The sequence below is a fragment of the Lissotriton helveticus genome, chromosome 2_1, assembly GCF_964261635.1.
Source record: "Lissotriton helveticus chromosome 2_1, aLisHel1.1, whole genome shotgun sequence".
NCBI lineage: Eukaryota > Metazoa > Chordata > Amphibia > Caudata > Salamandridae > Lissotriton > Lissotriton helveticus.
Window position 1 is genome coordinate 706,201,718 of NC_136059.1, and position 12,266 is coordinate 706,213,983.

Consider the following 12,266-nt stretch of genomic DNA (forward strand, 5'->3'; position numbering starts at 1 on the left):
ATAAAAGTGTTAAAAGCTGTAACCAGAGTTTGTAAGGCCACTGGGGTGCGTGCCATCAGAACCGCATCATCGGCGTACATCAGTGCAGGGACAGGCCTACCTCTCACCATAGGCATGTCTCTGCCCTCCCGCACGAGGTGTTTCTCCATTCCATTTATATATAATAAAAATAGGAAGGGGGCTAGGACGCACCCTTGGCGCACACCCCGACCAATCCCAAATTGTCGGCTGCATTCGCCATTGTTCCCGTATCTAACACAAGCAGTGGCCCCGGAATAGAGCTCTCTCAAGAAGCATATAATGGCATTGTCTACCCCCAGTTCGGCCATGATTGACCATAATCTAGTGTGTGACACACAGTCGAAGGCTGATGTTAAATCGACAAAGGTGAGGTATAGACGTTGTTTTTTAACCTTTATATACTTCTGTTGCAAGGTGAATAAGTTCAAACCTTGCTCTATGGTCCCTAAACCTTTTTGAAACCCAAATTGGAAATCACTTAAAACCCCGTTATCCTCAGCCCAGCTTTGCAATTTGGCTAAAATCACTCTCCCCAAAATTTTTATAGAAGAGTCCAATAAGGAAATTGGCCTATAGCAAGTACAACTAAGCCTATCCCCTTTCTTGAAGATTGGGACTATTACCGAAGTAAACCAGGTAGGAATTAGGCTATTTTCCAGAGCGGCATTAAAAAGCTGAACCAACAGTGGCCCCCATAACTCTGTGTTAGCCTTGTAGAGGTCGGCTGGTATACCGTCTGGTCCTGCTGCCTTGCCCCCCTTGGTCGCCCTCAAGCTTGCTATAACTTCAGGAAGGGTTACAATTAGAGTTCTCGATGTATCTAAATTTAGCAACCCCACATCCTGACCTATTTCAGGGGTGGGTTCCACAACCCTATAAAGGGAGGAAAAATGAGCCACCCACTCATCTTCTGTGATGGCAATTTCCATGCGTGCTTTTTGTTCATGTAAAAGGGGGGTATTAATAACCCTCCAAAAAGCCGCCGGATCCTTTGAATTAGAGGCAGCGCATAGATTGTCCCAAGCCTCTCTTTTTATCGAGGCCTTCCTATCCTTCAATACTGAATTATAGTTCTTCCTTGCAGTTCTAATTAGGATTACGTCCCGTGGTCTTTTATGAATTGCATGTCTGAGCTTTGTTAAGGCTCTGGTGCAATTCCTATCAAACCATTTCCTATTGGACTTTAGGGAATTTTTTCTTTCAACCCATAAAGCTTCCTTAATTGTACTAGAGATGATATTAAAATGTGTTAATATATCACGGTTCTCTGCATGTTCATCTAGGCAGATCGAGAAACTACTCATGCATTTACTCAATATTTTATGCTGGAAATCATCCGGGACCAGTCTGCTCCATTTAAGGTTGTAGCCATTTTGGGCACCCTTGCGGGAGCCATGGGCCCACATACCAGCTCCCACTGAGTCGTAGGGATGTATATCATATACTTTCTGTCCCTTCATATAGCACTGTCATTGCTTACAACTTTATCGCACTCCCCAGGGACTCCAAACAGTAGTTCCACCTGGGTTGGGTTTGGAGCTTGTCTACAACGTGCTGTGTTTTTAACCTTGTGCAGACTCACAATTCGGAATAAAAGTGACAAGGTTGTGTGTGAGTCTATTAAACACACGAAAGGTACCGGAAGTCTGAATTAGCTAGAGTAATTGGATGGAACCTATAGAGTGTCCCACATGGAAGACAAAACCAAAAGGTTAATGCAAAAGAAAAACATATGTACAGAAGAGACCAGGAGAAAAGGTACAGAGTCCTAAGCTGGAAAGTGTACCCATCAGCCCACTCATTAGTGGAACTTCGTCATCTGGGTTTTTTTCATTGAAAAAATTGTGTCCAATATGCCCTTCCTCAGGACAAACCTGAGGCTAGCAGTTCTTGGACCCAATGGTTGAACCCTCAACCAAGGTGGATGACCGAGTATATGCTAGAGGGGCAAAGTTGCAGTGCTCAAAGATTGTGAAAAAGAGGAAGGAAAGAAACATAATCCAAGTGATTAAAAATACCTATCTTGATGTCATAAGAAAATTTTATTAAGTCTGTCCATCAAGGTGGTATGATTAAAAGCAGAGTGATAATAGCATGCAAGGAATTGCTATTCACCATGAGTGTTATCTGGTCAACATGTTTCAGCCTTGATAGGCTTTCGTCAGGACCTATGATGCACTACTGCAACACTTACTTATCGTGCTGTGATTGAAAATCTACAGATCATTTCCAATTCTCCATGAGAATTGGTGTGTCTTCTCCCAAATTGAAGGGAGGAAAAACCTCGCCTCACCTGGCAACCGCTCAGGATAAAGGAGGCCACGCACTCTCCGTCGTTGCCTCGGTTCCGGAACTGAGCCGAGGGGGAGGTGACCAGAAGGTCTATAAAAACATTTCCCCTCAGGCCCTCCACCACTTTTTGTGTCTATTCGTCTGTGTGTGAGTCTAGCCCAATTTTAATAGAGATTTCTTGAGTCTCATTTTATGACTGGGTCTTGATTCTTTCTTCTACACTTTTTTCCTTCACTGGGCACATCACACTCGTTTTCATTATGACAAAAACGTGGGCAAGCTGGTGAGAACCTATTAGTAGCTCCTCTGGTGGTGCACTCGTGAGAACCTTTCTCTTTTCTCTACACATTTGTTGTAGTACACATACACTTAAACAGTGGGGGTATGTTATCTTTTGAGTGAATTGACTGACCACTTCTCTTTCCTTCCTTTTTTTGCAACTTTTTTTAAATCAAGTGGGCACGGAGGATTCGGTCGTACTGTCCTTTAGACAATAAATGATTGAGAAAGTGCATACTAATGCCAGATCTTTGATGTATGGATAGATGTTGATTGGAGGGTGATGTGGCACGTTCTTGCCGTCCACTGCTACTTATTGAAAGTATAATATTGGACGAGAAACAGACGATCTGTGTTGTCGGCATATGAGACCACCGCAAAGCCTACTAGATTGATGATATCAGCTAGAGGATGCATCTGTACATTGAAAAGAGTAGGGATCAAGGACGAGCCTTGAGGAACTCTACACTTAAGCTGATGTACTTCTGAAAGAGACTGTCCCTCCAAGACTTGAAAGCTTCTGTTTTCCCGACAGGAGACCAGCTAGCTCAATACTTTATCCTTTAATTTCATAACATCTCCAGCCTGCTTTGCAGTATCCGGTAGGAAACCGTGTTAAAGGCTGCGCTCAGATCTAAAAAGATGAATGCAGCTGAGCCCCCTTGGTCCAAAATTCTCCTGCAATCTTCAGTGGCTGCTAGAAGAGCTGTTTCTGTCTTGTATCCTGTTCTACATCCTGTTTGAGTTGAATGTAGCAAATCATGAGATTCCAGGAAGTTGGCCAGCTTGTTATTGACTGACTTCTCTAGAATTTCGCTTACACCTGGAAGCAAAGAGATAGGTCTATAGTTCTCTGTCTTATTGGGATCTAAGAAGGGTTTTTTTCAGCAGTGGATTGATGATTGCGTGTTTCCACCGATCGGGTACCTGACCTTTTTCAAAGGAGAGGTTAAATAAATTGGTCAGAGCTGAGAAATGATATCACCTTCTTTCAGTAAGATGTCAATAGGGGCGGGATCTAGAGGAGAAGCTGACTTGAATGTCTTTCCTATATTTTCAGTCAATTTATTTTTTAGTTGAGAGAACATACTCAAGACAAGCACACATACATGTGTTTTCTGCTACCTCTCATCATTCATTGTGTGTCTGGCATTGTGTTACTCACATTTTGCTTCCGCCCACTATTGCATATAGAATGTGGCAGTGACTCAGCCTACCTACATAAGCCACTGTTAACTTCACTTTGAGTGACTGCATTTTGCTCTCTCAAAAGGAGCACATCCGTACACTAGCTACTTCCCTTGAGAGCCAGTGTTTTTGCTTTTAATTTATAATTACTTTAGTGTTGTCTTTATGTTTAGAGCCTGATGTGATAGCAGGACACTTCCGATGCACATCCCAGATCCAACATCCTGCCAATTCTGTTGTAAATCCCTTTTGGAGTGTTTTCCTTTTCTGGCTGCTGCTATTTCACAATGTACTAGATTGTGTCCATTCAATCCTGTTCTGTATTTTTTGTATATGATATTCTCTTTCGACATCTTTCTATCCTTAATTCATTCCTTCCGTCTTTCTTTCTTCCCTTATCTTCATTTCTCTTTCATTCGTTCTGATCATCTTTCTTTTTCCTTCTTTTTTGCTTCTCTTTCTTTCGCTTTTTAACTTTCTTTCTTGCCTTTTTAAATTATTGGTTTTGTCATTACTTCTCTCTTTCTTTCTTTCCTTCTCTTTCCTTCCTCCCTTCTTTCTTTTCTTTCTCTTTTTATCGTACCTTTCCTTTCCTTCTCTTTCTTTCTTTTCCTTCTCCGTCCTTAATTTCCTCCTCTTCCCTTCCTTTCTGCTGGAGCACTGCACATGGGTCTTTTTCTTTCCATTTCTCCTCTTCACTTCCTTCCTTCTTTCCTTTTGTTCTAACTTTAATTTCCTTCTCTCTTTCCATTCATTCTTTTTCCTTTCATTCTCTCTTTCCTTCTCTCTTTCATTCCTTCTCTCTTTTTGTCCTTCTCTTTCCTACATTTGCTTTCTTTCATCATTGCCTTCTTTCATTCTTACCTTCTTTTATTCCTTCTTTTGCTTCCTTCCATTCTCTTTCTTTCCTTCTCATTTCATTGCTCTTTCTTACCTTTTCTTGCTTCTTTCCTTCTTGGTTTCCTTACTGCCTCCCTACTTACCATCTTTTTTGCTCCATTTCTTTCTTGCCTGCTTGCTCTTTCTTTCTTACCGTCTTTTTTCTGGCCTTTTTTCTTGCACTCTTTCTTGCCCTTTCTTGCCCTTTCTTTCTTTTTTGCCCTCTTTCTTTCTTCTTGCCCTCTCTTTCATTCATTTTTTTTCTCTCTTTTCTTTCTTGCCCTCTTTCTCTCTCTCTTTCTGTCTTTAAGGCGAGAGGCTTGCAGCCAATGTCAGAATGATTGGCGTTTTAAGTAGTTCTCTTCAATGCCAGAGAGTACAACGGTAATGTGTATATTTTAGACCCAAATACTTTTTTGCCTGTAGCATTTAATTTTTAAATACATGAGGCCTGGCATTTTCGCAAACAGTAAAGGTTTGCAAAAACCATAACAAAACAAGATTTGACAGAAAGCTGGCAATAAATGACCGATCTATTGCCTTTGCCAATCTTTGTTGTTTTGATGGTGTCTATTGATTTGCATGTTTACGTTTTAACAATTTCACAATAAACTATTATTGCTCAGGGAGGCTCTTATGTCAAAGGAACAGATACCCAAGACTGGTCGGATATTGATCTGGTGCTGTTTAGTGATGCATTTGGGAGTCTGGAGGACTGCAAAAGGAATCTGACTGAAGTCTTGAAAGAACTGGAAAAAAGGCTGAAGAGATCTTCATTGACCAACAGGTCAGGATTTTAGTTTGGCATGGCAAAATAAGATATGTATTGGTAATGATGAATATAAATTATACATGCCATCCAATCACATGGCTTCTCTGTGAATACCACCATCTGGAATGTGTGTTTTTAAGCATAAATTGAAAATAAATTGGTGATGCTGCAAATATGCTCAACAGTAGGCAGGAACCACAACCATGACAGCATACCCTTTGAAACTGTTAATAATGAATGTGTACCGAGCAAAACATGACATTGGTGTTGCTGGTTGGGCAATAAAAACACAAATTGAGAGCACAATCTTTGTAAATGAGCCACATCTCAAGTGATGTATGATGCACATGCATCACTAAATATATCAGCTCTAGCACAGCACATGGGTCGGTATAGCACCAGAAATCACAACTGGTGCAGGGAGTAGCACTGCGTCATTAGAAATTCTATCACAACCCCACAATCAGATGTAACAGCTGGTGCCTTCATATAGATACATTATATTCAAGGCAGTTCAAAAATCAGATTTGCTCATGCAGATCAGCTATGGAAACTTTACAATGTAACCTAGGCGACCATCTGACCAACATGGCACCAAATGTATTAATCACATTTTGCTAGCCCCAAGGAATCTGGTAGAAAGTGTGAATATACCCATGTCTGGATATGATGACGAAGCTTTGTAGGAATGTATTATGGCTCATTTTGATTTCATTGGGGGGTGAAGGAGGGTGTGAGAGAAATTCTCTTAGTTGTAATTAGCAAAATAAATAAGCTTACTTTAGGAAGTAGATTGTTGCTACTGATATCTGAAAAAAGCGCGAAGATTAGAAGATTACCATCGCTGTAAAGATGGCCAATGGACCGCAGATCCCCTCACAGCAGCACATACAATAGGTGTCTTGCCGCAGCCGGGGGAGGCAAGGATTTTTTTTCCCAGCGAGGTGTACCAATGAAACCGTGGTATGTGCCATACTGACTGGATATCCTGCCACACCGTATGATAACATAAGAGAGTCTTAAACCAAGTGTGCTAAAAGTAAGCAGTACCAAAAAGAAAAGGTCAAATACTCTGGAAATAACCTGACAAGTTCGCAGGTGCCTGTCCCAAGAAACTCAAACAGTCTAAACATAAAAGCCACTAAGCAATAGCTCCCTAATGATTGAAGTGCCAACACCCCCCCCCCCCCATTACGTGATAGTTGAAGATACCTTGAAGCACATTTGGGTTTCTTACATTGCCATATCATTTTCTGTCAACTGCTTTCAACTCTTTAAACAAAACTATTGCAAAGGTGCAAGAAAATAGACCTAAATAGGAAGAGGTAGCATGGCAAAATTATCATATTGTAGTTTTTTTTGTAAGTTTCTTCAAAATAGCAGAAGTATTCCAACAACCATACAAAGATGTACCTCAGCCACTAAAAAGACAAACCCCAAATTTAAAAACAATAATAAAATATAACAGTAAGTGGCAGAGAAGGCACTTATGCCGTTTATGAATCACTGGATATGAACAGCCTTTGAAAAGTTGCTCATTTTGTGGAAAAAATACATAAATATATATATATATTTTCTACTGGCGGTCACCAGTTGGTAGTTATAGTTACGACCCAGTTTCCATAGTGAGAGCGTTTTTGTTTTGCCAATAACTTAGGCGCCATTTTATGAATCCTCGCAAAAGTTTTGAAACTAGTATGACACTCACTTCAGCTACTGGGCTTGAAAGTCTTGGGGTGATCTGTCGAGTGGGGGCAGAGAAAAAGGGGGGTCCCAAAACACGTTTTCATCATGCAATTTCCCATGGTGATTTTAGACACAGCGACAACCCGAATCGCTGAATGGAATTACACCACAATTGGCAGAATCGTAGCTGTTGGTCCAGAGAGGTGTTTTCTTCTGACTTGGTGTGAATCAGTTCAGTAGGTGTTGAGTTACTAAAAGAAATCCAAATTTGTACATATATATATAGGGACACAGAACCTTTGAGAATCCGACAGTTCCTGTGCTCAAAGATGCCAACACTTCAAACCAGGAAGTGTTGGTAGCCATCTTGGGATTCTGCTTCACCTGAGTCCCCTCAAAAATATGTGAAAATAGAGGAGGAGGCAGGGTAGGAATACCCTGACCTCCTAGGCCTCTTGGGGGACCCTGCGGGAACCACGCTTGATCCAAGGCTCCTGCTGACATTTTAAGAATACATTTCGCAGGCTTCTGCGCTTCTCTATTATGTAGCCCCCGGGTGGGACAGTTGCACACAGTCTTAAATGAAATGTTAAGGGGGGGTTGCATGGGCTAATTGGAAATAAATGGGGAGGTTTGAACCCCTTCTGCCCCAAGGAGCACCACCTCCACGGGGCTAATTTGTTTATGGGGGTCCTCAGAGATAAAGGTGACAAAAAAGCAGAAAGAGGAAAAATAAAGGTGGAAAACGAGCACAAAGAGCAAAATAAAGCTGAGAAATGAGCAGAAAGAGGCAAAATTGAGGTCAGAAACGAGCAGAAAGAGGCCAAATAGAGGTCAGCAACGAGCGGAAAGAGGCAAGATAAAGGTCACAAAGAGATCAGTAACAAGCAGAAAGGGGCAAAATAAAGGCCAGCAGTTAGCAGACAGAGGCATAGTAAAGGTCAGAAACTAGCAGAATGGGGCAAAATAAAGGTAAAAAACAAGCAGAAAGAGGCAAAATAGAGGTCAGAAATTAGCAGGAAGAGGCAGAATAAAGGCCAGAAACGAGCAGAAAAAAGGTAGATAATTACTCATGTACTCCCACTGCTACTCAACGACCCATTCAGACACTCCTCCACCCATTCACAGTTGAACAGAAAAGCATACACCCACTCACAGATCTAGTCAGGCACTCATTCACCCACTTACTCATACTCTCTCATACACTTACAGAGCTACCCAGAGACTCATTCACTGACTCCCAGACCCACTCTGAAACTCACACACCCAGTCACAGAGCCTCTCAGAGGCGCACACATCTACTCACAGACCCACTCAGACACTCATGCACTAACCTACAGACCTACTTAGACGCACATTCATCCAATCACAAAACCACTCGCAGACTGCAACACCCACTCACAGACTCACTCATCGGCTCCTGCACCCACTCACAGACAAAATAATACACTCACTCAGACACTCATGCACTCATTCACAGACCCAGTCAGTCATGCACCCAGTCACACACCCTTTAAACACGTATGCAGGTACACCCAGACCAACTCAGACACTCTCACACCCAGTCACACACCCACTGAGACACTGTTACACTCACTCACACACTCATTTTCAAAGGTTATAGTTAGGAAATAGAATAAAAAAACTTAGCAATTTCTACAGAAAGGGACCACACAGAGTTGTCCCCTGTCCCCCCTACTATTCGCGTTGACTCTTGAGCCACTAGCACACTGGATAAGGCGTGATATTTCGATACGTGGACTGCGATGGAGTGAAGATAAGAAAGACAAAATATCGTTATAGGTGCCGATATTCTAATATACTTGGCATCCCCACGGGCCTCTATTAACAGCCTTTTTCAACGTCATCACTAACTTTAGCAAATATGCGGGTTACACCTTCAATTGGTCCAAATCTGTATTATACGTCTTACATGGTCCCCCACCTAAACTGCTGCATGGTTATGCAATTGAAGTGGCCACTGGCGGTTTCAAATACTTAGGAATCTATATCACTCCCTACCCCAAAGCATTTTATGATCAAAATCTCTTCGGCCCCCTCCGAAGGCTACAGGACGATGTTAAACACTGGAGATCGCTGCCCTTGTCCCTACTGGAAAGGGCAGCCCTATTTTAAATGCTTGCACTCCCTAGATTTTTGTACATGCTCCAAAACTGTCCATTCCCACTTTGCTGACACTTATTTTATTACCATTGAAGGAGAGATCTGCACCCTGTTATGGGATGGGAGGGCGCCTCGCATTGCCCTCCAGAAACTGACAAAGGGGTGGTACGATGGGGCGATTGCCCTTCCAGACTTGCATCTACATTATTGGGCCTCACAACTAGTAGCAACTAACCATTGGATTCATGGCTCCCCATCCAATCCGGCCTTTCACCTAGAACACTATCAGACTGGGCGAGAAAGTTATCTAGGCGCTCTCTATAGCAAGGTCCGAAGGGGCCGTTACTTGGGACCTATGTCACAAATGGTAGCCCTTTGGCATCAGGCCACCAAGTGCCTGGGATGGGCGGATAAACTCACAAAAGCCACACCAATCTGGTCCTCTCAGTGGCTGGGATTGCTCTGCGACCACACAGGGTTCGATAAATGGGACACCATTGGTATAACTAACATAGGAGACCTAATATACAGGGGCAAACTTCTAACCTTCAAAGAGTTGCAAACCAAACATGCTCTCACACCAGGCAAAGTTTTTCGATAGTTACAGATCAGACATGCACTTCTCACAAATATTCCAGACATAGCCTCCTTACCAGACTTCTCCCCTTTGGAGGACCGCCTGCTTTCAGAACCGCTGTTGATGAAGGCTGTCTCCTGCACATATCGTAAACTCTGTAACAACTTACCTGACTCCTTTCAGACTCTACGGGACCACTGGCAGACGGACATAGGGCCAATAGAAGACGACGACTGACAGACAGCATTAATGTCCCCCCGGGAAACGGCGATGAACCATTGCTTCCGCCTCATACAACTAAAAATCCTATACAGGTCCTACCTCTCCGGGGTGCTCCTGGCCAAAATAGGCAGCCGTGTGGATGCACTATGCCTTAGACGATGTGGCCAAGATAGCATCTTTTTCCATGTCTTGTGGGACTGTCCAGAGATACGTCCTCTGTGGAACAATGCAACCAAAAAAATGAGGTACACCTTGGGTAAGTAGCTCCAACTGTCGCCACGGTTGGGAATTTTGAATATCTGGGAAGCCACCGACCTGACGGAAATCGAGCAACAATGGGTGGCATTGGGGTACCTACTAGTGAAAAGGGCTATAGCAATGCATTGGGGATCCAATAAACGGTCTTTGATGATCGGATGGGTGGCGGAGATGGATAGATGCATGATAGCGGAGAAGGAGGTCTACAAACTGCAGGGTTGCCCCAAGAAATGGGAAAGAAAATGGGGGAGATGGAATACCTTTGGGGGAGATATTTGTACGTCACTGACAGAAGATATGGCGATGCGGACAAGACCGGAACAGTAACCTACAACTGCTTAATTTATGTAGTATGTGAATATTGATGCACTGTGTTTCACTGAACTTGAAATGTAATTGATATTGCAATGATGACTCTGTGCTCTCACTTTTAATAAAAATTGTTATAAAAAAAAACCTTAGAAATTCACTGAATATACCAAAGGTTACAGGGACGTTATAATTAGGAAAATGAATTAAAAAAAGCTTAGAAATGTATGGAAAAAAACAATGGTTACAGTGACGTTATAGTTAGGTTCACATTTCACTTGTACAAAACCAGTGAAATTGAGCAGTTATAGTTACCTGAGCTAACTATAACTTACACCCCCATAATGCACTACTTATGACCTCACATATTACATCATCCATAGAAGCCCCGACACACCCACTCACTCCTGGTATAGGAGAGTGAGTGGGTGTGTCAGTGCTTCTATGGATGATGTCATGAATGATGTCACTGACCATGTCATGAGTGATGCAATATGTGAGGTCCTACAGTGCATTACTGGGGTGTAATTACAGTTAGCTCTAGGAGTGTGAGTGGGTGTGTCAGGGCTTCTATGGATGATGTAATTAATCAGTGATGCCACTGACCATGTCATGAGTGATGTAATAATGCAAATCGGCACAGATGTTCAACAGCCTGCTTTCACCAAAATGTTATTATTTTCTTTTCTATAGAAGGGGGTGCAGACCTCGATTCGTACTGACGAAGAGAGATTTTAAAGTTTTGGCCTGAGACAGGTTGGGCTAACTATGTTGAAAGGGGAACAAGTCCAACAATAGCAAATAAATATTAAGACCCACATTATGAGATTAATGATGATCTTTTGAAGGAGATTGTGTGTGGATGTGGCAGGAGGGCTCTTTATGATTCTTATAGTATTTCATTAGGAAAAATGTATTCGGGTCTTGCAAATGGAGCCTGCAGATCATATTACACATAGGGTGAATTGTTTTCGGTTGGTGCCATGGCTCACCTTAACTTGGTGCACTCCGCGAAGACCAAGACAGTGAGCCCAATTACACTGAAAAATGGCTGTCTGCAGAGCAGGCATGAATTATGACAGTTAGACCGTTAATGAAAGACATCCATAACCAAAAGCATAGGGATGCCTGGGGGTCCTTGGGACCCTTGTAACCCTGTCACAAGGATTGTCCTTCTATATGGTACACAATCTGTGCACTTCCTGACAGCTTTGTTGCAGTTGATTATCTGATACTGCATGGGTGCAGAGGCAAAGCAATCTCTTATTTGCATGGGCTATACCTCCAAGGAAATGAGGTAACATCCTCTAGTGAACACTCCGGCACACACCTTTTGACTGCACAATCCCTATCACCAAATGTGTACCAAAAGTGTGCAGCTTCTTCTGTAATACCAAAGTACCAAGGGGCACAAACAACAGGTGCACCTGTCTGTTGCAACCCTCAAAAAGTTCTGTAATACATGCCTGCCCAGGCGATTACATGACAACTGACTCCAAGGAAGACCATTCTTCATGAAAAATTTAACACACTCTTGTGTTCCTATTATTGTAGCCTTGAATCATGTACAACAGCCTGCTAAATGAAGAATAGTGACAATAAACCATTCATGCACTCTGTTTAACAATGTGCAGAGTTGTAATTGTTGAATGCATCAGA

The 12,266-nt window shown here is 42.5% G+C and overlaps 1 protein-coding gene across 1 annotated transcript in view; it reads left to right on the forward strand.

The window, feature by feature from the left end:
- Window positions 1–12,266, forward strand: part of LOC144819477 (2'-5'-oligoadenylate synthase 1A-like) — a 371,508-nt gene that overhangs the window by 178,806 nt on the left and 180,436 nt on the right. Inside the window, exon 4 of the mRNA XM_078677346.1 lies at window positions 5,286–5,446. Within this exon, the coding sequence (XP_078533472.1) occupies window positions 5,286–5,446 (161 nt within the window). The remainder of the gene's footprint in view (window positions 1–5,285; window positions 5,447–12,266) is intronic.